This window comes from Monodelphis domestica, chromosome 6 (assembly GCF_027887165.1).
Source record: "Monodelphis domestica isolate mMonDom1 chromosome 6, mMonDom1.pri, whole genome shotgun sequence".
Lineage (NCBI taxonomy): Eukaryota > Metazoa > Chordata > Mammalia > Didelphimorphia > Didelphidae > Monodelphis > Monodelphis domestica.
In genome coordinates this window covers 221,216,660-221,242,272 of record NC_077232.1, presented here as the reverse complement: position 1 = coordinate 221,242,272, position 25,613 = coordinate 221,216,660, and the positions used below count along the sequence as shown (strand labels likewise).

The following is a 25,613-nucleotide window of genomic DNA, read 5'->3' as shown; positions in this document are numbered from 1 at the left end:
ATACCTTAATAAAAGATCTTCTTAAATTAATGTGGAAAAGCGAATAATCCCTTTGGGTGTTGAGTGTTTACACTGCCAACAAGTAGCTAATCTAGTCCTTCAATGATTTCAACCCTTCCTTAGTGGAAGCTTTTCCAGCTCAGTAGGACCTACCAGAGATTTGGTTCTACTGACACCTTCAGACAAAGTCAGCACCCTGTAGCTAGTCTGGTGATGAGCCTCTCCCTCTCTGAGGGTGCTGGTCCTCAGATGCCAGGAAAATTGTGTTATTTAGCCCATACTTAAAGTCTTTCCAGTGAAGTATGATCTGCCAAGGTCCCCACTTAGCTTGTTGGGATTCACCGCTATTGCTACTGTCATTATTAGTCCTAATTTCAGGAAATAGTAGCTTCTGAGCAAAATATGAATCTAATGGAAGAGAAATTCTATTTATTTTGTGAATTATCCACTGGAACTAAGAATTTAGTGAAATAAATTTAGCTAAACTCATTTAAAGGTATACTTAAGAACTTTATTGGAAGCCTATTCTTAACTTTTTTGTAGTCTGTGTTGTCTAGGACTAAAGGGGGAAAATCTCCTTGGAGTTTATATTAACTATCTTAAGCCTGTTGATCTCTTCTTCCTTCATCTCTTCTTCCTCCTCGGACTTCTTGATTAACTTAATTTTATTCTCTTTCCACCTTCACTTACAAATGAATCTAGGAAAACATGCAGAAGCCAAGTCTGGAGGTAAGACTTGAATGATTAACTTTTTCATCTTGCTGTGCCCCATGTGTGCAGCTATCCAATCTACCCAATGTTCATAGGATTTTGTTTGTACAGTTTAGATCTTCATATCTTGAAGAGAACTATGTAGTGGTAATTTAGCATATTATCATGATTACAGCATACAAAATAACTTATATACTGTTATTTGTGTGTATCTTATTCATGCTAATATGCTCTTGCTCTCTCCACATATATATATGTAATATATATGGCAAATATCAAAGATGTAACCCCCTTAATGATGGCTCAGAGGAAGCAAGCACTATATTTGAAAATGAAGTCATATCTAGTATACTGATATTTCTGGGTTCTTGCAAGGGAAATAAAATATTGTAGTTTCTATATTTGGGATTCTATTTTCTTTGCTGATTTTTGTCCTGTATATTTTCATCTTATAAGCCACATTTAGTATTTAAAAAAAATTAAGGTGATGTACATGTCATATATAAGTCAAATTTCTAATGGGGATCATTTAAAGATTTCTTTGATGATAGACTTTGAGCAGTCTCATAGATCAAAATCATACCCATCATTCAGTAAGGAATTAGTTGTTATATTGAGAGAAAATGATGAAATTTTCCTTTTCTATCTGCTACTCAATGAATAATATTTCAAGGTTTTTTCCCCAAAGTGTCAAATCCTCTGTTTTATGGTTTTGTCTCAATGACCTAAATCAACATCAGTTTTTGAGCCACTTTTAAACATGACCTTTACCACAGCAAGTTACAAAACTCCACAGTGGTTGAGAAAGCGACATTTGATTTGTCAACATCAAAACAGCCTTGCTAAAAAAAAGATTCCCAAGTTTTAACTTACTGGCACAAGGAAATTACTTTTAATTACTTCTTTTGATGGAATTTATAATGAGGTATAAATATACATTAAATTTTAATTTTGAGATAATTAGATATATTAATGATGAATTATTACTAATCTGTTAAAGACTACACAAAGAATTAAAACTCTTAATTTTTATTTTCAGAACAGTCATTTTTTATTATAAGTAACTAGAGGTAATTTACTAGATGAGGTGTGGTTATAAAGTAATAAGATTTATTTTCATGTATGACTGGTTTCTATTTCAGAATACTCTGAATAATGTAGCTTTGTATATTAAGAAAAATAATATCAATAATTTATAAAAACTTCTTTGAATAATGCAAAATGGTGTGCTTTTTGGTTTATTATTTAAATCATAGCCTTATAAAACTATATAATACCTGTATCCAAGAAATGGAAAGCTAAAAAGAAGATGTTGAAATAATGGTGAATACCCATAGGAATCAAAATTTTCATTTTAAACAATATGTGAAAAAAAAACCAAACACTCTTGGTTTATTAACAATGGTTAAACTCATATTTTTATCTTCTGTGTCATGTGAAGACTCATCTAATGGTATACTTTCATCATTCAGGCTTTTTCAGTAGCTATAAAGATTACAGTCACTCATCAGAAATTACTTTGATTCCAAATGAATGTTTCATAATATAGGTTTAGTCCTACTATATTTTTAACTTCCCTTAGAATATATGTATATGTAAGAACAACATAAAATACAACAGGAAAATTGGAAGGGATTTTTTGAGATTTAAATCAATTAGTTAATGCAAGAGCTTTTATTAAGTAACTATAACTACTATGTTCCAGGCACCAAGGATCATGAAGCAGTTGTTGCCTTTGAGCAGCATAATTATATTCAATCAGGGAAACAACACTGACATAGTAGACCAAATATTGACAAGATCACTTCATGGGGAAGGCATTAGCAGCTGCCAGACAAGGTAAAACTGAGAAGAGCTTTGAAGGAAATGAATAATGATAAAGGCAGAAGAGAGAAGTGAGTACATTTAGGCACGGGGGAAGAGGGGAAGAAGTGATGTGTGTGTGAATAGTAATAGATCACTGAGTAAAGCAATATAGAATAAGGCTAAAAAGGTAGGCTAGGGCAGGATTTAAAAGTCAAAGAATTTTGTTTTTGACCACAGAGGTAATCCTGGAGTTTCCTGAGTAGGGAATAGCACAAATAGCCCTGTTTTTCAGAAAATTAGCTTTGGCCTGTATGTGTAGTATATGCTGGAGAGGGGGAACACAAGAGGCTTCTGGGGTAGTCTAAATAAAAAATGATGAGGGCCTCAATAGGGTGGTACCCCTATGAGTAAAGGAAAGGGTTCAAATGCAAGAGATGGAGAGGTAGAGGTAATTTATTAGATGAGGTATAGTTATAAAGTAATAAGATTTATTTTTGTATGATATTATCTTCTACTTTAGTTATACCTTGTATTACTATGAATAATATAGTTTGGTATATTAAGAAAAGTAATATCAATAATAAATTATTTAAGAACACTTCTTTGAATAATGAAAAATGGTATGCTTTTCACTTTATTATTTTATGGGTACCTAGAGATCAAAGCTATAGCTTTGGAAAGGAAGAATATAGGCAAGTGAATATTTTATTACTCTTGAATTTAGCTTCACATATCCTTCATACTTTTATCATCATTTCATACCAATTATTGACACTAACCCTATCTTTCTCTTCAGGGGTTATGTTTACCTGTAATTTGGGAATAATTATTCAGAGGGAACCACATTATAAATTTGTTTCTTTCTGTTCTTGGGGAAAGCTATAACCACTGAATGGTTATTATAATATTAAGTCAAAGTAGAATGATTGGTTATTCTCAAGGGAAAACTAGCATCCAATAAACATGTTCTCAGATGAGTGTTCATAAAGGCTGGCTCTGGGAAAACCCCTCCCTCATGCTACTGTTCCTCTGAAAGGTACCTGCTTGAATAAGTGGAGGAGACCTGGTTCAAGACAGGAGGCTGCTCTCGTCTAGGGTCTGTCTAAAAGGGCAGCATATCTGTAGTGTTTTTCATCAGATATATATGTGGGAAAAGATCCTGATCCAATAAGTATCTTTATAAGCTCCAAAGAGGGACAAATAATTGCAGAGGGGTAGAGTCTCTATCTTAACTCCTCCTGTATTCCAAGCCTGAAAAAGGGCTGAGGACAAGGGCAGATGTTTTGCATAGAGTTCCTCTGCTTTGGATTCGAAGGTCTAAAATTTAGCCCTGGAACCTCCTAAAGTTTTTTTTTTTCTGGAATTTGAGGAGCCAAGCAAAAGAATGCCCTGTACCTTTAGTTATTCACATGGGACAGAAGAAGAAAGCCCCCCTATGTAGGTACATGATGTTTAATATACTGAAAGAGGCTTGGAATTGGGACTACTAGAGAAGAGAGTAGCTTGAATGTGTGATTTTGTTATGTAAATAAATAAGTTCTAATTACTAATCATAACCTATCCTGTTCATCTTATCTTTGCTTCATTCTCATCTCTAGACAGGGCTTTCTGATAATCTTCTTTCTGGGGGAAGAAGAAAGCTGAGATTCTTCCTGCATACTTATTACCCAAAGCACCTGATGACAATTTGTTTTTGTTTTTAGAAAGACTTGACATGATCTGATGAAAATCCTTAACATTTAGAAATCCTTACCATGTTGGAATTGTCATACACTTTCTTGCTAGTAATTCTAAGGCGTAATGGGTTGCTGGTGCTGCATTCTCTCCTAAGACGGTGCCCACACTGACAGCCAACTCAAGTTCATTTCCACGAATCAGGTTTGCCATGGCAAGCTGGCTCAGTAAGAAAATATTATCTTCAGTACCAGAGATGCTGACTAGGTAAACTATTCTTCACCCCGGCCCCCTCCAAATGTATAAATTACATTCACAATGTCAGTCTTACATAAGCTATCAGGTCAAAGGAACTTTATGAACTAAGCAAGATTAGCTATATTTTTTAAAGAAAGAGATTGAGAAAAGTGGTATAGCCACAAAAGGTTTTAGTGTCAGAGGCAGATTACACTAAGGTACTCTTGGTACTTTTTTTTTTTTAATCCATAATAGTCCCACGTCAAATAGCCTTCTTGTTAACTTTTTATGAATAGTTTATATAAATGCTAAATATCAACAGCTCAACTAGCTCAAAAAATAAACTGATACTAATAGCCTCAATGCCAAGAAAAATCACAAACTAAATAACTGTATCTGATAAAGTCCTATATTCTTATAGCAAAGGAGCAAACAAACCAAGCAATGCATAGTTGTCAAAAGGGACCTTAAGTATAATGTACTAAATAGTTCCCTTGAATATGAAAGAGATTTAAAGCATTTTTCCTGAGGACTATTATATTTTATGATATAAAAAGAGTGATTGGCTTTTAATTCATATACAGAAATGCACAAATGTTGTACCTCAATATTATCTACAGCAAGATAGCAACATGCTGCTAGCACTGCCCGTCCCTCCTGGAAATACCATTCCGCCAGTTCTTTACTGACCCTCTGTAAAAGTCTGTGGAGAAAAGAAGACTTAACTCAAGAAAAATTTTAACACAGGCATAGACAGAAACCATCTTCCATTGTCACAGGTTATTCTTGGGTAGCTAAAAATAGGTGGCATTTAGATAACACTTTAAGGTGGTCAAAAGACTTCTGGAACAACCCAGATAAGGCAGCTGAAGCTCACACAGATGGAGGCACTTGCTCAGGATCAGGACAGACTCAAAACTTCTCTTTTCTGACTCAAAGTCCAGTGATCTTTCCTCTATATCAAAATGTATGCAATATGAGTGAGTAGCTAACTCAAGATAATCCTGGAGGGTGGTACCCAGCATGGGGCATGCATCAGGGCATTTGCCCATGGGTGGAGAAACATTAAGGGACAATTAGAACTCTTTTCCCTTTCTCTAGAAGGAATGGCGTTTGGAGGGAAGGCAGAAGAGAAGCTAATAATGAGAGAATGGGAAAAGCAAGAGTAATATTCCACTGAAGGAGCATCTTGATTGTCTTGGGCATTGATTCCTTCATTTTATTGTTAAGGGTCACTTTGTGAAGGGCAGGGTAGAACATTTCAGGGATCCTATGAGTGTTTCCACAGACAGGGTAGATAAAGAGCCAGGCCTTCCTAGAATACCTCTAACTTGTCTATCCCTCCCTGACACTTTGCTTATCTCTAAATTTTTACCTTCCAAGATTGTTCATCTTCCCAGCTTCACTGCTTGTCAGGCAAGCAGGGGCCACTGCTCTGAAGGGCTGTTTGCCCTTAAGGAAGGATGTGCCCTCAAATTTCAACAACCTGGCAGAAAGAATGCTGACCTGGGAGTCAGTTCAACAGGAGAACCAGTTCTAGTTGCTGAAGTGAAACAACTAGATGGGTTTAGGAAGGGAGGGGAGCCTTTGTTTTGGACTTTGATCTCTGGAGGAGGTGAATCTTGCCAAATGGCACCCTTGAGAAGAGGAAGTTAAAGATGATTGATTCACTCCATTACCTTGGGTTTGAACCACCCCTTTGTGCTAGGGTAGTAAAAGAGAACCTTTTTTTAGAACTGAGAGCTAAGAATGGGCCACAGTGTAAAACATTCTGCTAGGGAGCAGCAAAAGGTGCCCTGAGGTAGGGACACATACATGATTGTAGCATATGTTTGTATCCATTTGGACACCATGTTTCTGACCCTTAACTTCCTAGACATATGGGGAGTGGGAGTTGAAATTTTTGGACATGCCAAGTGAATGATCAGTGTGGTCTTAAAACCCAATCTTTTAAGTAGAGGGGGGACATTTCCCGGGCAGTGTCAGTCTCATGGTTACCTTGACAGTAACTTCCATTTCAAGCTACCAGGGTAATGCAAGAGACATATGAATGTGTTTTTGAGGTGACACGATATGAGGAAGTTGCCACTATATCAACCCCAAATTCATTTCCCTTCTAAAGAGGGGTCTAAGCTAGGGAGTCCATACTTTGACTCTAGAGTCTTTCTTCAGTCCTCAGGGGAAGGTAGATGTAACAACCTAAGAAAATGTTGAGGAATCTTATTTACTATTTCTGGACTTCTGGGACTGCTTTATTTTTTGTTTCCATTTTTCTGTAGGACAATTTTAAACTGTCCTGTATTTGATATAAATTGTTACCTTGAGTATTTATATAAGACCTATGACCCATTTCCCACTGTAATATAGAAACCTGTTCATGAGCTATTTTTAGACGTATTCTGAGATTTCCTAAAGGCAACTAAAGGTTGAAAAATAGTTACTACAGGAAGGTTATTCTTAGAGGTTTGTTTGTTTGTTTGTTTTTTACAGTGCTGGCATCTAGAGTCTTCTTTTTTGTTAATCAAATATATGCTAATCGATTTCTATTTATAACATATGTTTATAATAGGCACATATTCTTAAAAGATTATATGACAAAGGCTCTGCTAAAGTTTTGTTAAATAAATTTTGTTTTGAGGCTATAAAACTTTGGGGAACCATCAAGCCAGCATCTAAGAAAGTTATAAACTTCATTTCCTTGAAAACATCAAGGCCCACTGGAACAGTTTGTTCAAGGGATTATACCATGTTCCCAAATATGATGTTTACTTAAACTTTATGAAGCCCTAACATAGGATGATTTTGTGAATGGGTCGGAATATTTGAAATGAGGACTCTCACAGGAAATCTAGATAATTATAGTCATAAAGCACCTAAATGGGTAGAGTGGATAGGCAGAAAGTACTCCCTGAGTGACCATGGTCAAGGCAACATTTACTAGGGCCATAGTTTCCTAATCTGTAAACTGAGATTCATTTTGATGACTTCTAACTTCCTCTCCAACTCAAGATCCATAAGACTTTGAGAATAGAGACTGAGTAAAGAGGCTATGATGAACAATATTCATGTCTCAGTGGTACACTATTCAATGGCTCTCCAAAAACATGTACTTTTAGGTTAGATCTGTATTATTAACATTTTTCCATCACCTTCTTAAGCCTAGAAACATCTATAAAACAATGAGTCAAATCATGACTTGTAATAGCATTGTTGATAGCTGAGATATGAAAGCTCACAGTGAAAATTTCAAAATACATTCCTGAGCAGCTGGATCCAGCACACTTCCTCTCTAAAGAATATTTATTGCTTTGTAACCTGGATCTCAGTTTTCTTTTCTGTAAAATAAAGGTATTGGCCTGGAGATAGCTTCACACTCTAGACCTCTTATCCCAAAACTTTAAAAATTTAAATGGTGTACTATGATTCTACAGGCATTTGAAGGTACTTGGGACTAGTTAATATCAGTGGTGGTTGCAGTGATGATGGCAATGGAGAATATAAGAAATACAGTGGGATCATTTGATGACAGAGGACATTGATCAGCTGAAAAACTCTACTTACATTCCTGCTTTCTAACTAAAAATTTTCTGCCATTTTTTAGAATGACTAGCAGCATCTCAATATTAAAAAATACAATCACCTCTTTATTAATCTCAAATTCTTTGTATATTCTCCAAGTTCCCTGCTTTTCTTATTCCTCAAAATCTTTAGTTCTCCTAACAACAGCATACAGGTGTATACAGACTACTTCCCTTTTGCCAGCACTTCACCCTTATCAGATTTTACAAGAGGACTAGTTGGAGGAGAAAACTCTAATGGGCAGTATAGGTCATCCCCTTTCTCTGTGTGCCTAAGAGGGTGAAGATCAGAGCCAAGAAATAACAAATGACCATGACAACAACAATTTCATATTTATACATGTATATCACTTACTCATTGTTATCATCCATGTTGATTCCATCAGAATATGAAGATCCATTATGTACAAACACTTGTGGAATCTGTATATTTCCCTCACAAGCAGCCTAGAAATTAAATTCACATTGTTGAAACAGCTGATAACTTCAGAAGATTTTTAGAATTAAATAACATAAAAAGTATACTTAAGGTCATAATTACTTGTTTGAAACATTCTATAATTTGGAATTTTATTAGGAGGTGTGTGACTTTGTCATTAGCATGAGGAACTGCCTCTACTGCATCTCATATCAGTAACATCTAGAAACTTAGAGGTGCTGGGAGATGCTGAGGAATTGACAGTCTAAGTAAATGTATTCAGGATTATTTAACTTGAGCTGTATGGTTAAGAGGCAGGTCTTGAACCCTGGTCATCCTGATTCCATGCCTGACATTCCACATGCCATAATGTTTCTCATAAATGAGGAGAGAAGTTGTTTTTCAAAAGTTAATGCTGGAGGCAACTAGGTAGCTTTGTAGATAGAGTGCCAGGTCTGGAATTGAGAGGACCTGGGTTCAAATCTGGTTTTGGATACTTCCTACTTGTGTGGCAAGTCACGTACCCCAAATATCTAGCCCTTACCACTCTATTGCCTTAGAACCAATACTTGTTTCAATTCTAAGACAAAGTAAGGATTAAAAAAAAGTTAATGATAACAAAATGTTACTATGCCTACATGTGTAGGAGAGGTGTTTTTTTTTTCTCCTTTCAAAGTTTCCAACCTTTTCTGTTCCCAACCCCTGCTGCTGGTAGAATCCTTGCAGCTTATTCAGGCTTTTATTCCAAAAGTCTCTGGGTTCCTCTCTCTTACACATTACCAACAGAAGCAGTGTTAAGCAAGTGATTATATAAAAAAACTTTCATATTAAAACCTCCACACATACCTAAAACATATGTGCATGACATATATGTGTATATGGATATACAGATCAATGCATGCACATAATATATATTTAAATACATATAAACAAATATACATATATTATGTGCATATGGGATATATATGTTGTATATATCCATATGTAGTTATATATGTTTTATACATCCACTTGTTTATATATATACACATACATGTTATTTGATTTTTTCTTTATTTTATTCCAGTAACAAATTTATATGTAACTTTTCCAAAGTTACATCATCCATGTTGTCTTCCTCCCCTACCCCTCCCTGAGTTGACAAGTAATTCCAATGGGTTATACATATACATATATATGTATGTACATATATACACATATATGTTGAATACATCCATACACATAATTCTTTCAAAATCCAGATTCCTGATCAGGAGTGAAACAAGGATGCCCATTATCACCTCTACTATTTGACATTGTACTAGAAACACTAGCAGTAGCAATTAGAGAAGAAAAAAGAAATTGAAGGCATCAAAATAGGCAAGGAGGAGACCAAGCTATCACTCTTTGCGGATGACATGATGGTCTACTTAAAGAATCCTAGAGATTCAACCAAAAAGCTAATTGAAATAATCAACAACTTTAGCAAAGTTGCAGGATACAAAATAAACCCATATAAATCATCAGCTTTTCTATATATCTCCAACACAGCTCAGCAGCAAGAACTAGAAAGAGAAATCCCATTCAAAATCACCTTAGACAAAATGAAATACCTAGGAATCTACCTCCCGAGACAAACACAGGAACTATATGAACACAACTATAAAACACTCGCCACACAACTAAAACTAGACTTGAGCAATTGGAAAAACATTAACTGCTCATGGATAGGACAAGCCAATATAATAACAATGACCATCCTACCCAAACTTATTTATCTATTTAGTGCCATACCCATTGAACTACCAAAATACTTCTTCACTGATTTAGAAAAAACCATAACAAAGTTCATTTGGAAGAACAAAAGATCAAGGATATCCAGGGAAATAATGAAAAAAAACACATATGATGGGGGCCTTGCAGTCCCTGACCTTAAACTATATTGCAAAGCAGCAGTCATCAAAACAATTTGGTACTGGCTAAGAAACAGAAAGGAAGATCAGTGGAATAGACTGGGGGAAAGCGACCTCAGCAAGACAGTATATGATAAACCCAAAGATCCCAGCTTTTGGGACAAAAATCCACTATTCGATAAAAACTGCTGGGAAAATTGGAAGACAGTGTGGGAGAGACTAGGAATAGATCAACACCTCACACCCTACACCAAGATAAATTCAAAATGGGTGAGTGACTTAAACATAAAGAAGGAAACCATAAGTAAACTGGGTAAACACAGAATAGTATACATGTCAGACCTTTGGGAGGGGAAAGGCTTTAAAACCAAACAAGACATAGAAAGAATCACAAAATGTAAAATAAATAATTTTGACTACATCAAACTAAAAAGCTTTTATACAAACAAAACCAATGTAACTAAAATCAGAAGGGAAACAACAAATTGGGAAAAAATCTTCATAGAAACCTCTGACAAAGGTTTAATTACTCATATTTATAATGAGCTAAATCAATTGTACAAAAAATCAAGCCATTCTCCAATTGATAAATGGGCAAGGGATATGGATAGGCAGTTCTCAGATAAAGAAATCAAAACTATTAATAAGCACATGAAGAAGTGTTCTAAATCTCTTATAATCAGAGAGATGCAAATAAAAACAACTCTGAGGTATCACCTCACACCTAGCAGATTGGCTAACATAACAGCAAAGGAAAGTAATGAATGCTGGAGGGGATGTGGCAAAGTAGGGACATTAATTCATTGCTGGTGGAGTTGTGAACTGATCCAACCATTCTGGAGGGCAATTTGGAACTATGCCCAAAGGGCGACAAAAGAATGTCTACCCTTTGATCCAGCCATAGCATTGCTGGGTCTGTACCCCAGAGAGATAATGGACAAAAAGACTTGTACAAAAATATTCATAGCTGTGCTCTTTGTGGTGGCCAAAAATTGGAAAACGAGGGGATGCCCATCAATTGGGGAATGGCTGAGCAAATTGTGGTATATGTTGGTGATGGAATACTATTGTGCTCAAAGGAATAATAAAGTGGAGGAATTCCATGGAGACTGGAACAACCTCCAGGAAGTGATGCAGAGCGAGAGGAGCAGAACCAGGAGAACATTGTACACAGGGACTAATACACTGTGGTATAATCGAACGTAATGGACTTCTCCATTAGTGGCGGTGTAATGTCCCTGAACAATTTGCAGGGATCCAGGAGAAAAAAACACTATTCATAAGCAAAGGATCAACTATGGGAGTGGAAACACCGAGGAAAAGCAACTGCCTGAATACAGCGGTTGAGGGGACATGACAGAGGAGAGACTCTAAATGAACACTCTAATGCAAATATTATCAACATAGCAATGGGTTCAAATCAAGAAAACATGTAATGCCCAGTGGATTTACGCGTCGGCTATATGGGGTAGGGGGGAGGAAAAGAAAATGATCTATGTCTTTAATGAATAATGCTTGGAAATTATCAAATAAAATATAATAATCATAACTAAAAAAAATAAAAAATAAATAAAATCCAGATTCCTATTCCCTAAAATAATCAACCACTTTGCCATGATATATGAGAGTTATATCTTTTGATGTACCTGTGCAACCAGCAGGGCTTCTTTCAGTTGACCCCTTGAAGTAAAAAAATTAACTAGCTTTTTTATATCCCCCGTAGCAATGCAGTATGGGATGACATCATCATTTTCTTCCAGTATTAACTGATTTGCTCTCCTATTAAAAAATCAAATACTCCAATTACAAAACTAACAATAAATTAAATTTACATGATTTCATGTGGTACTCACAAGTCTTGTTGGTCTTATCACCTCCATTTTATAAAGGAAGAAACTGAGGCTCAGAAAAGGTATGGGACCATGCTCACCCAGGTGACTATCAGACTTGAGATTTTTCTATATTTGTATTATTAACTACTCCTATGGCAAAGGAAAGAGCCACGGGTGAGCTAGGAGGTGCCTGAAAGCCCATAGGTTTTTGAGCTATGTTTGAACTAGTGATCCACTGCCAGTGAAGACATAAGGGAGAATGATTCCTATCTTTGTCAAGGATGCAAAATGAAATCCTTAACATGATGAACACAATGGCCACTTCTTTTGCTGTCTTGAAGCACAGACCTCATCTTTCAATAGTTAGCCAGCCAGCCAGCTAGCACTTAACAAAGTGCTTGTCCTGTGCTAACCACTGGAATAGGCACTAGGGGTACAAAGGAACACAAAAGACAAGGAACATACATTCTAGGTACATATAAGACATAATCAGAATGGACAAAAGGGAATCTGAGAGGGGAAGGCACATTCTGAAATGATTCCATCGTAGCTAAAAACCTGGCTAATTCACTGGTCTATAAGAAATCTGGAAATGGAAACAGAATTTAGGGGGGAAACTTTATTCTGAAAGTTTCTTTCCTTTTATCCCCAGCAAAAAGACCTATAACACTGAAATAATAATAATGGTCTCAGGAGAGTAATCAGTATCCTTTGGGTAATAAACAACATTTATGATATTCTATAGATGCAAATTTCCTTAGAGTTTTGGCTAGTCATTTATTCCTCTTTCTGTTGTTGAGTTTCTAGTTCATTTATTTTTGATTGTCTTGTTTTCACGCATTGGTAAATTCTCCAAGTAACTGGTAAGTATTTAGCAATGGAAATCAGGGAAAGCTAATAATGCAGAGAAGACAAAAAGTGAAAAAAAAACCAACACTGAAAGTGAACTTAATGAAGCAACAAGAAAGCTCTATGATTGTTCAGTTTGATGACTTGGAAAACCTGAAGTTCAAGGGAGTGTTGAGATTGGCTGATGGGAGGGAAAAAAAAAAAGAAGCAGAACCTTGGAACACAGAAAGCAGAGGAAAGAAGAACTGAATTCAAAGAAATGGTGAGTGCAAGTAATATAGGAAAAAAAGAGAGAAATAGCAGCAAGTAGTGAGGCAACCCAGAGAAGACAAGAGGGGTAGAAAGAATGGCAATCAGGTGGGAAAAGTTGCAACGGTAGTTGTGGATCTGAGAGACATGATAGACCTGTAAAGTTCTCCTTTTATGATGAAGAGACAAATGATAGATAAACATTTTATCAAGGTAATAAATGATAGAAGAATAGAGAGATAAATGATAGAGTATTAGATGAAAGAATGAAAGAGAGTGACATAGAGAGGGGGAGAGAGAGAGAGAGAGAGAGAAAGAGAGAGAGAGAGAGAGAGAGAGAGAGAGAGAGAGAGAGAGAGGGAGAGAGAGAGAGAGAGAGAGAGAGAGAGAGAGAGAGAGGAGAGGGAGGGAGAGGGAGAGGGAGAGGGAGAGAGAAATAGACTTCAGGATTGGGTACAGGCTCAGCAGAATTACAAGAAAGTTTTTTCTTTCTTAATGGGGGGTGGGGTGGGAAATATACCTGTGATTTCATTCTGTAGGGAATTCTAAGGTTGGAGAAATTCCTTCTACCAATATAGATTAGCATCTGTTCTGCTTTAAAAATGCAGAGTGTTAGAAAATTCCCTGAGGAGCTATGAGATCAAATTAAAAGATTGTCTAGCATAATACTTCCAGCATACATCAGCACAGCTCTTCATATAAAGGATTAAAAAACTAGTTTATATCAATTATATGAATGAATGTTAAATTATAATGACTGGGTTTTGTTATCATCCAACACTATTTCTCCTAGATATATATTTGGACAGTTCTGAAGACTTTTTTTAAACCCTTACTTTCTAGCTTAGAATTGATAGTAAGTATCAGTTCCAAGGCAGAAGAATAAGGGTTAGGCAATTGGGATTGAATGAATCCAGGATCTCCTGTCTCAAGGCCTGGCTCTCTATTCATTTCCCCACTTCACTGACCTAATCTCATTCTGGACACTTCTTGACCCTCTTTTTCATTGCTTTTTAGTTGTTTGTTGTGTCTAACTCTTCATGACTCCTTTTGAAGTTTTCTTGGCAAAAATACCAGAATGATTTGCCATTTTCTCCTGTTTATTTTACAGATGAGGAAACAGAGGCAAACAGGGTTTATTGCCCAGTGTTACCCAGCTGGAAAGTATCTGAGGCCAGATTTTAACTCAGGAAGATGTGTCTTCCTGACTCGAGGACCAGCACTCTTTTCACAGCATCACCTAGCTGAAGTCATTTTTTATATATTATGCATATACCCTTTGATGTTCAGGCTGTTTTCTCCGTTATGCTCTTTGATGGCAGAGACAGTTTGTGCCTTTCTGCATTCATCACTTTGCACAACACTTGGCACCCCACAAGTCCTTAATAAGTGCCCATTGATTGCCACAGTATAGTAATATTGTTGAAGACTAGCAATATATTCCCCTTGGCAGCCTGAACAGAAAATTCAAAACGATAGATCATTTTCCTAAGGTCCAAAGAGCAATAAGAAATGCTTTAAATGCTTCTTGTTGATGAAAGAAAAAGCTGTCCTAAAGCAAAAATGACCTCCACTGACCTGCTCTACAATTCACTGGAGACAAATGAATTCTCCAGTTGTTTAGTGAGGGCTGAAGGGCCTAAGATACTCTTGTCCTCGAGGTTGTACTGCATTTAGCTGTAAACAAACAAACAAGCAAACTGGAAACAAACTGGAAACACAACTGGAAACAAAACTGGAAAAAAGAGTCTCTATTCCCTGCAGTCTTTTTTCATTGTTATAGCAAGTATGGAAGTAATGGAGTAAGTAGTAATGTTTTTGTTACCATGGCAACTGGAAACTAAAGATTTTGTGTCAGTCTTAACTTGTTTAATTTCTTTTTTTTTTTTAATTTGGAGAAGGCCTGTGATTTTTCTGTAGCTCAATAACCAAGGGTAGAAAAATGTATTCCTTACTTGTTCCTCAGAGGCATGACTAATGGTTCATTCACTAAATGATGATGGAACCCAAATTAACTGGTCTCACTAAGTAGATCTATTACTATCTGGTATTATTTGCTAGCAACCCTTCTCAGAAATCATGTTAGGATGCTAGACTCTAGCATGACTAATGGTTCATTCACTAAATGATGATGGAACCCAAATTAACTGGTCTCACTAAGTAGATCTATTACTATCTGGTATTATTTGCTAGCAACCCTTCTCAGAAATCATGTTAGGATGCTAGACTCTAGCATGACTCTAGCATAAAGTCATCAGCAGCTATTTAAAGGGCTGCTTAAAGGGGAAGACAGTATCTTTGGGATCCATGGGAATCCTTTTATAGCATCAATATATTCTGTTACACTCATGGAGTGAAGCAAAGAGATAGGAGGAAGGGACACCAAGGATAATTTCCTTAGGTTTATAGAGAAGGTATTTTCAAAATCAAGCCAAAATGAGTGTTGATTCCTAGGTTAACTCTCAGGACCTGCCTTTACTTTAACTTCATGGAATGGACAACTGCATTTTCAGTAGGTGTGGGACCTTTTTCCACAGTGGTAAGTGATTGATTGATTGATCAGTGAAGTGCTACTGATATTCCAAGAGCATTTTGCACCAGCTTTCAATTAATACAATAAATTAAGCTATATTAATAGTCCCATATTTGGACATGTGAATTATTTGAATAGTGTTTCATAGAATTTAACCTCAGAGATGAAACTCAACTTCCTGGATGGGTTCCAAGAACAAAACCTCTGAACTCTGAGAATGGCTTGAGCAGAATCAGCTGTAGCTTTTATCCTGAACCCCACCAAAGAATGATACCTCTAGATTCAAATATTTGATGTGTATTAGATAAATATAATTCTAGCCCAATATCTTCCTTAAAGATAAAAGAGAAAAGAAATGATCCCCCATCATGGCCATCTTCAACTACCCAGAAAAGTAGAAATTTCAGGCTTCTCAGTCTTTTGTTACAAAGCTAACTGTTACATAAACATCATAGTTTCACCATATATTTCATCTTACCTCTGCATTAACTTCTTCCAGTATTTCATTGAGACCCCTGGCGCAACTGAGAGTGCTTTATCCCACTAGAACAGAAAAAAGCGTCACAGCTATGTTGATTACAGCCACATTTTACCCTTAAATTAAGTATCTTTCACTGTCATTTTACATGCTAGAGTCTTACAAGGCATTAGAGATTTCAAAGACTTTTTATTCCTCTATTTCATATTAAAGATTTAAAAGCATATTTTTTTCATTTAAAAAAACTGTGAACATTGAGGGAAACAATATTAGTATAAAAGTAAAGAAGACCTAACTTCAAATCCAGCCTCAGATTCTTACTAGGCTGTGTGACCTGGGTAAGTAACTTAAACTCTATCTGCCTCAGTTTCTTCATCTTTTATAGCACCTATCTCCCAGAATTATTGTGAGGATAAAATGAAATACTTGTAAAGTACTTTGTAAGCTCTAAGAGCTATATAAGTTTTAGCTCTTATTAAAGGAAAACAAAGTTAGAAATATATCCTTTAGACAGAAAAACAATTCTACACTGATCTTAATCATAATTTAAGTATTTGGTATGAAATACCACTTATTTATTCATTCCTTCCTCCGTCTCTTTTGGCATTATGCTATGAACTGATTTCCCCATGGAACAAGCAGTAAATCATCCCTACAATTTTTACTTACTTTATCAGGGCCTGTTTTAATTAAATAAATCAACGTTTTGTTGCTAGTATTCAGCTATATAATTAAAGTTGGTTATCAACTAAAGTAAATAATTTCATAAGGTATTATGATATGCTAAAATTTATATTATCTATATAAATTATTTTTAAAACTGTGCATCTCTACAACAGCAAGGACAATGTGGAAGAAAGTTGAAGTGAATTATGCACTAGGATAAATTTTCCTTTTGCATTATAAATTTCTTGAAACCTTCCATAAGAATAAATATGTTTGCTAGCTATTAAGTGAGAAAACTATTAAATAATGGTAGTTTTTATTTAGATAGTATAAATTTGGGTTGGTCAAATCAGGGAGGAGTAGTGTAACCTTTTAACACAGGAGAAGCAATTCCTTGCGGAACCTGAGAGTTTATTTTGGTGGACTTAGAATCCCTTAGCATTAGAAATCCTTCTTTATCCACATATATTTCAATAAATATTTTATTTTTATAATGAGTCTCTTTAGCGTTCTTATGCCTGGCCCTGAAGGGAAATTCACTTAATCACTGAGGATATTTTTGATTAAATCTATCAGAAGTATACAAACAGTTTTGAACCTATATTGAACAGTTTTGATTATATCTATTTTGTGTAGCTCACCATCGTCATTTATTTTTACAGTATACAAAAGTTTTAGTTATATCTCCGTGTGGATAAGTGTATAAATTTAGAGTACTTTGGTTAAAAAAAATAGTATCAGGATAAACTGTGAAAATGGCACAATCATCACAAAAGATTTTTAAACTTGCTTTATGACACGAGAGTTGAGACACTGGAATTCCTAAAGCTCCTTTAACTGATACTCTATTGTTGGAAATGCCTTATCTGGTTCTTGTGAGGTTTAGCTGTTACTTTTAATCACTACTTCTAATAATATTTGAAACAGTATTCCAATGAATGGTAGGAATGAAATGGTAGGAACAGGCTATTTGAGGGTTGGGGGTTTGGGGGTAGGCAAAGACCTCCAACAAGTAAATGATATAGACTTGTAATTCTACCTCCAAACTAATACTACTTTATCTGTATATGTGGTTTGATTTTTAGTCAGAAAATTATTATTTAAATTCAATAAATGTAATATATGAAGCTTTCGGATGTGATCATTATTTTTGAGGGACATCTTACCTCTCCAAGTTCAACCATAAGCTCACAGTATCTTTGAATGTGTCCTAATCTCAAGTGTATCTCAGCAGCTTCCTTCAGGCGTTCTTCCTTACTAGGTGCACCAATGCCACCTCCAAACTTAGACATTTTGACTGTGGTTAGTTCTTGTGCTTTGGACTAGAAAAAGGAAATTATTTAACAAATTCGGTGATACAACAGTCATTGCAAATAGAAATAACCACAAGTTCAATACATACAATAAATGACTTTTAGTATTGGAATTATGAATTTCGTTTTAAAATATCCATCAATTAAAATTTTTCCTGCTTAACAGAAAGTAGAACTAAGATTTATGGAGAGGCAGGTGGGAAGATGACATTTTCAATAATACCCAAATACATGATATATTTGCACTCATAAAAGTCAGTAGCAGGTGCTAATTATGAAATTATAAAACTGAGATTGAAGGAAGAAAGACATTTTGTCTTTGAAATGCAAAAATGATTGACTCACTCTAAATAGTCAATGTGTTTTGAGTATTCATCCCAAAATGATCTGCAGTGAGTCAATCATTCTCTCACCTGATTTGGGTTGTTACCCATAGTACTGTACGAGGTTTATAAGGATTCTGTCTTTTTGTAGATTTTTTTCTCTCTGAGAAAAAAGCAACCAAGGAACTTTAAGGGTCATCTTACATTGTCTTGCTTATTGATTTCAAACTCTAACAACTCTTTCAACTAATGCCATTGTCCAGAGACTTCAGAAACATGATATTCCATGAAAATTTATTTACAAGGATGGGTTAGTCTATACTTACTTCATTTCTTGCTTTCACATTTTTTTCCTCAAATAATCAGCAATGTGACATGATGGCCAAAATAGCTAATGCAATCTTAGGGCACATTAGGGGAAGCATAATATTTCAAACAAGAGATGTAATAGCAAAGAATTCTAACAGAGTTGTTCAGAATATCAATGGTCTATGAATTTTCCATCACTGAAGGTCTTTCAGAGAAAGATGAGTGGCCACTTATTGAGAACACTGTAGAGGAAATTGCTACTCGGGTATGAGCCAGATGTTTTAGAACCCCTTTCAATGCCAAAAGATTGCTCACTGGCCTACCTCACCAATGCAAGAGATAGAAATATATGAAATATTGAACAAAGAACAGTGAGTGAATATTAACTCATTCACTGTGGTGCTTCTGAGTCTGAAGAATGGCTCCAGAGAGTTAAAAATAAATTAGATTCAATCCATAACAAAGTTTGTCTCCTTTTTTTGCTTTTCATGATCACCTGTGAAAAGAGTTTCCCCCAACTCCAGCCAAATGAGATGAAGAACAACAGCAGGCTTATTTGTTTGCTTTACTTACAGTTTTAAATCTAACCAGATGTTTCATATGCATAATTCCTTTGGAGTAATCCTGGGGAAGTAAACTATCATCTTGTCCTTGTATTACTGCAACTAGGTCCCATAAATTTTTGCTGCCTCCTGGAGGCTAAAGATTAAAATGGAAACATCAGATAGACAATAGTGAATTTAAGGGCTTTTTAAAACACCTCCATCATAATCATAATTCTTATTTATATGATCCTATAAAGTTTACAAGGCATTTTTCCAGAAGATTCCTATGAAGTACATAAAGCAAGGAATATTATTTACATGACTCATGAGGAAACTGAGGCTCAAAGAAATGAACATGACTTGTCCACAAATTCAAAGTGAGGTCTGCTGACTCTCAGTTCAGAACCCATTTAATTACACCATAAGACTATTAGAAATAAATAAAAGGAAAGGGGAAAAAAGCCCATTGTGGCTAAATGTAGGGGAAAGTTCCTTTTGAAGTTGTAGAATACTCACTGATAAACATTCTGAAAACCATCTTAGTTTTCTTCCTCGCAGATTACTTGTCAGTTTTTCTATGTCTTGCTTCATCTCTCTTGATACTTTACCACACAAGAGAGGTGGGGCACTTGGTTCCATAGCACGATCTAAGAACAAAATTCGGTGAATGAGAAAAACAGTTCATTGTAAAATATTAGTTAAGAGAATTTAAAATGTATTTATGTTTAGTACCAGTGTTCCCAATGATTTCTTCCCAAGATTTATCTGCCAGAATGTTTATTTGTAGAGGAGTGATTAAAGGTATTAATGACCAGAGTCTCACTGTGGAATCACGGGAGCACGATGCCATCGTGAAGGGACGACTTGGATGGCACGTTAATCCTAAATGGAAAGATTTAGATTATTTAACCTCAAACAAAAATATTTCAAGATCATTTACATTTTTGTATAAGATTAGCAAAACATCTACAAAGTTAAATTTGACATAATATTGTAAATATCTAAGGGATGATCTCAAATGTATGCCCTATTTACATTTCCCACCATATTGCAAAAAACTGTCTAATGCCCTTATTCTACAAGCAAGAAGTGCTTGTTTTTGCGGGCTAATACCAGAATTTTCCCTTGGCATGGTACATACTCTTTTGTTCAGTTTTTGCAAAAAAGGATCCTTGGTTTTTGGGGGCAGGCATTGCACATTATAGAGGTTTCTGGAGTGGAATATTGCAGTTCATGCAGACATCCATGTTAGCACTGTGATAACAATGTGCATTTCTGGTTCCCCAGAAAGTCACTAAAGAAAATTATCCAACTAGGAAAGTGGTTGATCTACATAGCTTACCCTGAGGCCTTCAGTGGTGGCAGCAATCAGAATAATTATTCCCTCCTCCCAATTATATCTACTTGAGCTCTTGATTGCCTAATAGCCATAAATATATGCTGTAAACCCAGAAATTCTTCAAGGGACTATTGTTCTCTAAGGCCCATTCCAGAGAAGTACAAATGAATTCATTGAAAGAACCTCAACATTTCTTCTCTGCTTTTAAAGGTCAAATACTTCTGGGGGTGGGATGGGAATACTGCAGTGTTAAACTAAAGGCTTTTACATAAACATGAGAAATGTAGAACATGATTTTTAAAACAATAAAGCTATTTCTCTCACAAATTGTGATTTTTAAGAGAAGTGAATCTTAACACTAGGTAAAACTGTCAATCAGATAGTTAACATGATTTATTAAATGTCTATAAAATATACATGATTATAATAGCCAATGGTTGGAAGCAAGTAACTAGCTATGAGATGAATATGTAATTGAAGAGCAACCATTTCTGAATTTAATGACTGTAAAAGATGCTCACCCTCCTTCTCTCTTTTACTTCAATCATATGCCTATGGGCCAAAGCATCATGGGTTAGACTTCCCAAAGCAACTGTTTCTGCAACTCTAATACATCCACTGATTTTTCCCAGCAAGAATTTAAGGCCATCAATTTGGGTGAGGTTAACAATCAGATTTCCCATACCTTACATGAAGTAGTTCAAGATTTTTAGGCAAATATTATTATTTAAATAAATAAATGGATATTCATAAATAAACAAATAAATGGGTATTGGCAAAATGCAGGTGCTATTAATAAAAGAAGTAATTTTAATGGTAAAAAACAACAGTTACCATATACATCTGCACCATGGTCATATACAGTATCCAGACAGGTTCCTTCTCGAGTATCCCACACCCGGATAGTACTATCCCAGCTGCCCGATATTAGTAGATAGGGGATTTCAGTATTCCACATTAATCCCCGGACAGGTGCGGTATGTCCAGTAAGTATATTTATGCAAGCATCTTGTGTATAATCCCATATTCGAACAGTACTGAAAATAGGACAGATACAATATAAACTTTAATTTAGCTAAAAGATAAAATTGTCCTAAAAGTATAATATTATCACTTGGTATTCATTTTTTCTGTTTCTAGAAAGCATTAAAAAATTTCTTATTTTAAAACACATGGAAATGAAATTTAATGTTTTTGTTGGAATAATATAATTAGACATGATTTTTAAGCTTTTAGTCTATTTCAAGTGAATAATTTTAATATTAAGTGGCTTTAAATTATTAGCCATTTGCATTTTGGGCAAAGAATATAGACTACATAGTTTTTTTTTATAGTTTTGTTTTATTATCCTTTACAAGCATACCAAAAGTTTAAAGGTAGAGCATTTATTTAAAGAAGTAACTTTCTTAAAAGTAAATGTTCATATAGCCAAAGATAAAATGTAACTAGTTTGCTGAATTTCTTCTAAAATATTTTGGTTAGTTAATAACAACAACAATAAAAAAATAAAATAACTATTTTTACATTAGAAAATAATACCTTCAAAAATGTGTTATTTTTAAAAATTAAAAAAGCATTAAATCATTATATTTATGGACAAATTACTATTTTCCTCATTTATTCATGTATCTTATGTTTTCTAATAATACACTTGCCTTGGTCATTATTAAACAAGAATTAACTTAAATCAACCTTACAACTATCACTATGAAAATTAACTCATTAAAAATACATTCATTTTAAATCCTGAAATGCCAGCTCCATTTGTAAATTTTATTCCTCAAAATATGACCATATAGAAATCATCTATTTGTTCCCTCAGTGCTTTGGACAAAGTAAATGATTGAGACATTTTATTCATTCATTCATTACTCTCAAATAGTTACTTCTACTGTAAGTAGAAGAGGTGGAGTGAGGATAAAGAACTAGATGATTTCTAACATCTCTTCCAGATTTAATAATGATAATTACTCAATATTTTTGAAGGGACAATATGAAAAGATATCTTTGTCATTAAGATATAGGTTGGCTCTACATGCCCCATTTAATGTATTTTGGGGTCATAATGTCTGATCGTTAAACCTAGGAAACTAGGAAACTCCACAGGGTTATTCACACATACACACACAAGTCTTCCATCAAAGACAATGTAAGAAATGAATGCCCTATAAGATTTCATAATTATAAATATGATTAAGTTGGACAATATGCCAGATAAATTTCAAGCCTCTAAACAGGAATATACTTGATTATCAAATACTAGTCACACTTTAAGTAAATTACCTAGATTATTTTAAGGAATTTTATATAGAGAGCTGGATGAGCTGGGTTCTAATGTTTTAAAAAATTAAACTATTCAAAGTATAAGGCAAGATGTTTGAAGCAGAATCCTAGAAAATGACAAGGTTGAAATTTATTTAACAGGGTTAGCCATGGGAAATCACCTGTGTTTATCTCTGTGCCTTCTATTTATAAAATACCTAAGTCATCATAGTTAGTTAATGATGTCTTCTTTTTCATAATGTTCAGAGATTTCACATTCTCTCACTCATAATCTCTTTCAATGTTAAGCCACCTTCATTATCAAGATGTTTTCTCTTAAATCTAGCAAATTCCATATGCTGCAATCTAAGCCTATCAATGATATTTGTACTTTTCTTTGTGATAAAGGATGAAAAGGTTTGCTTCTGTGACAGCCCAAGCCAATTCTCTCAAATTTTGAACAGAGACTTTAAAACAATATCATTCAAGGAAAGTAATATAGTGCATTTTGTAGATGATATCCTCCTAGCATCTCCATCTGCTAAAGTGCATTTTAGAGATAGCAAGATTCTTTTGATTGAATTATATAAACATGGACATAAAATCTCTAAAGCAAAACTTCAGTGGGTTTTGCCTTACTTTGAATATCACGGTTTTGTGTTGTCAAAGGGTTCCAGAAGTATTACTAAGAAAAGAATAGCTGATATCCAGAAACTGAGTGCACCTAGGACCAAGAAGCTACTCAGAGCTATTCTTGGGACAACTGGTTTTTGTAGACAATAGATACCTGCATATAGAGAAATTACTAAATGTTTAACATATCTAACCAGGAATATAGAGCCAGGATCTCTGAAACTTAAACCTGAATATCTGCAAGCCTTAAGTAAGCTAAAGGAAGCAATTTTATCTGCACCAGCTCTTGGAATCCCAGACTATACCAAACCTTTTCAAATATTTGTGCATGAGACCAAAGGTATTGCATCTGATGTACTGACACAGACTAGGACAAAGTTATTGTCCAATTGGATACTATAGTTGTCAGCTAGATCCAATTGCTGCAGGTACAGTTCCTTGTTTAAGAGGTGTAGCTGCTGCATCTGTGTTAGTTCAAAAGTCATCAGAATTTGTTTTGGGATGCCTATTGACAGTATTTTGTTCACATCAAATAGAAGCACTAATGAGAAAATTTAGTATTCAACCATATTCAGACCAACGAATATCTAAGTATAAAATTATATTTCTAGGTAGCAAAAGCATCACATTGAAAAGGTATAGTATATTAAACCCAGCTACACTTCTTCCTGATTTGCCAAAGAATGGTGAACTATTACATGAATGTTTAGAAGTAGTAGATCTAGTGGATATGCCAAGGATGGATTTAAAAGACACTCCAATTGAAAATCCAGATTTGGTTTTATTCACGGATGGATCTTCATATTTGTGTAATGGAAATAGATGTACAGGTGCTACAGTTGTCACAGAATTTGAGACACTGTGGTATGGATCATTACCTAAGTAACCTTAGCACTCAAACTGCAGAGTTGATCGCTTTAAAGCAAGCATTTCTTCTGGAAGCTGGTAAAAGTGCAAACATTTACACAGACTCTCATTATGCTTTTTCTGTTTGTCATGCTATAGGAAAGATATGGAAACAACGTGGTTTTATTACTGCATCGGGAAAACCAATTGCTCATGTAGAAATAATAACTGAGCTGTTAGATGCTATCCAGAAACCTAAACAAGTAGCAGTAATCTATTGTAGAAGTCATACTAATGGAAGAGATTCAGTTTCTAAAGGAAATCATAGAACTGGCATAATGGAAAAATTTGAGGCCAGAAGTGCCCCAGTGTATATTATGAACTTATCAACTATAGAATCTGATGATCTAGAAAAAGCTTATATAGACTCAGAAATACAAAAATGGAAAGAGAAGGTTGGAACTAGAAAAGAACATGGTATGTGGTTAACAGATACAGGAAAGCTGCTGTTACCAAAAGACCTGTATACCTATTTGTGTCAAGTCATTCACACAAAAGGTCATTTTGGTACTGAAGCTGTAATTGACACTGTAAAGAGGCAATGGGTTGCTCCTGGAATAAGTACTGTAGCAAATAAGATCTGCTCAAGCTGTTCTGTTTGCCAAAAATTCAATCAAGGAGCATTCAGACAGAAAGATTTAGGTGGTAGAACTTTGGCATATTGTCCATTTGAGAGTCTGCAGATTGATTACATCAGCATGCCAAAAGCTGGAAGATACAAGTTTTGCTTGGTAATTGTTGATAGATTTACCAAATGGCCTGAAACTTTCCCCTCAAATACAAATACGGCTAACTTTGTGGTGATAGTATTGATTAAGGAAATTACACCTAGATTTGGAGTACCATTAACAATAGACTCTGATAAAGGATCCTATTTCACTCAAGACATCCTGAAAAGAGTCTATGAAAATCTAGGAATAACACCAAAATATCATGTGCCTTATCATCCCCAAAGTTCTGGGCAAGTTGAACGCGTGAATAAGGAAAGAAAGACTATGGTGGGGAAGCTCTGTGCTGAAACTCATCTCAAATAGCCAGAGATTCTTCCCATAGTTTTGTT

The 25,613-nt window shown here is 35.1% G+C and overlaps 1 protein-coding gene across 2 annotated transcripts in view; it reads right to left on the bottom strand.

Annotated features, from left to right (window-relative positions):
- The window catches only part of WDR17 (WD repeat domain 17), a 136,067-nt gene that overhangs the window by 17,757 nt on the left and 92,697 nt on the right, over positions 1-25,613 (bottom strand). The window contains exons 13-23 of one of the 2 annotated variants that reach the window (XM_003341401.4): positions 21,587-21,789; positions 20,146-20,295; positions 19,930-20,060; positions 19,442-19,567; positions 18,090-18,245; positions 16,258-16,322; positions 11,963-12,095; positions 8,362-8,453; positions 5,032-5,131; positions 4,271-4,410; positions 1,989-2,009 (exon numbers count right to left, since the gene is read on the bottom strand). In XM_003341401.4, coding sequence (XP_003341449.1) covers positions 1,989-2,009; positions 4,271-4,410; positions 5,032-5,131; positions 8,362-8,453; positions 11,963-12,095; positions 16,258-16,322; positions 18,090-18,245; positions 19,442-19,567; positions 19,930-20,060; positions 20,146-20,295; positions 21,587-21,789 — 1,317 coding nt within the window. The remainder of the gene's footprint in view (positions 1-1,988; positions 2,010-4,270; positions 4,411-5,031; positions 5,132-8,361; positions 8,454-11,962; positions 12,096-16,257; positions 16,323-18,089; positions 18,246-19,441; positions 19,568-19,929; positions 20,061-20,145; positions 20,296-21,586; positions 21,790-25,613) is intronic. The other variant, XM_003341400.4, reaches the window with a different exon arrangement.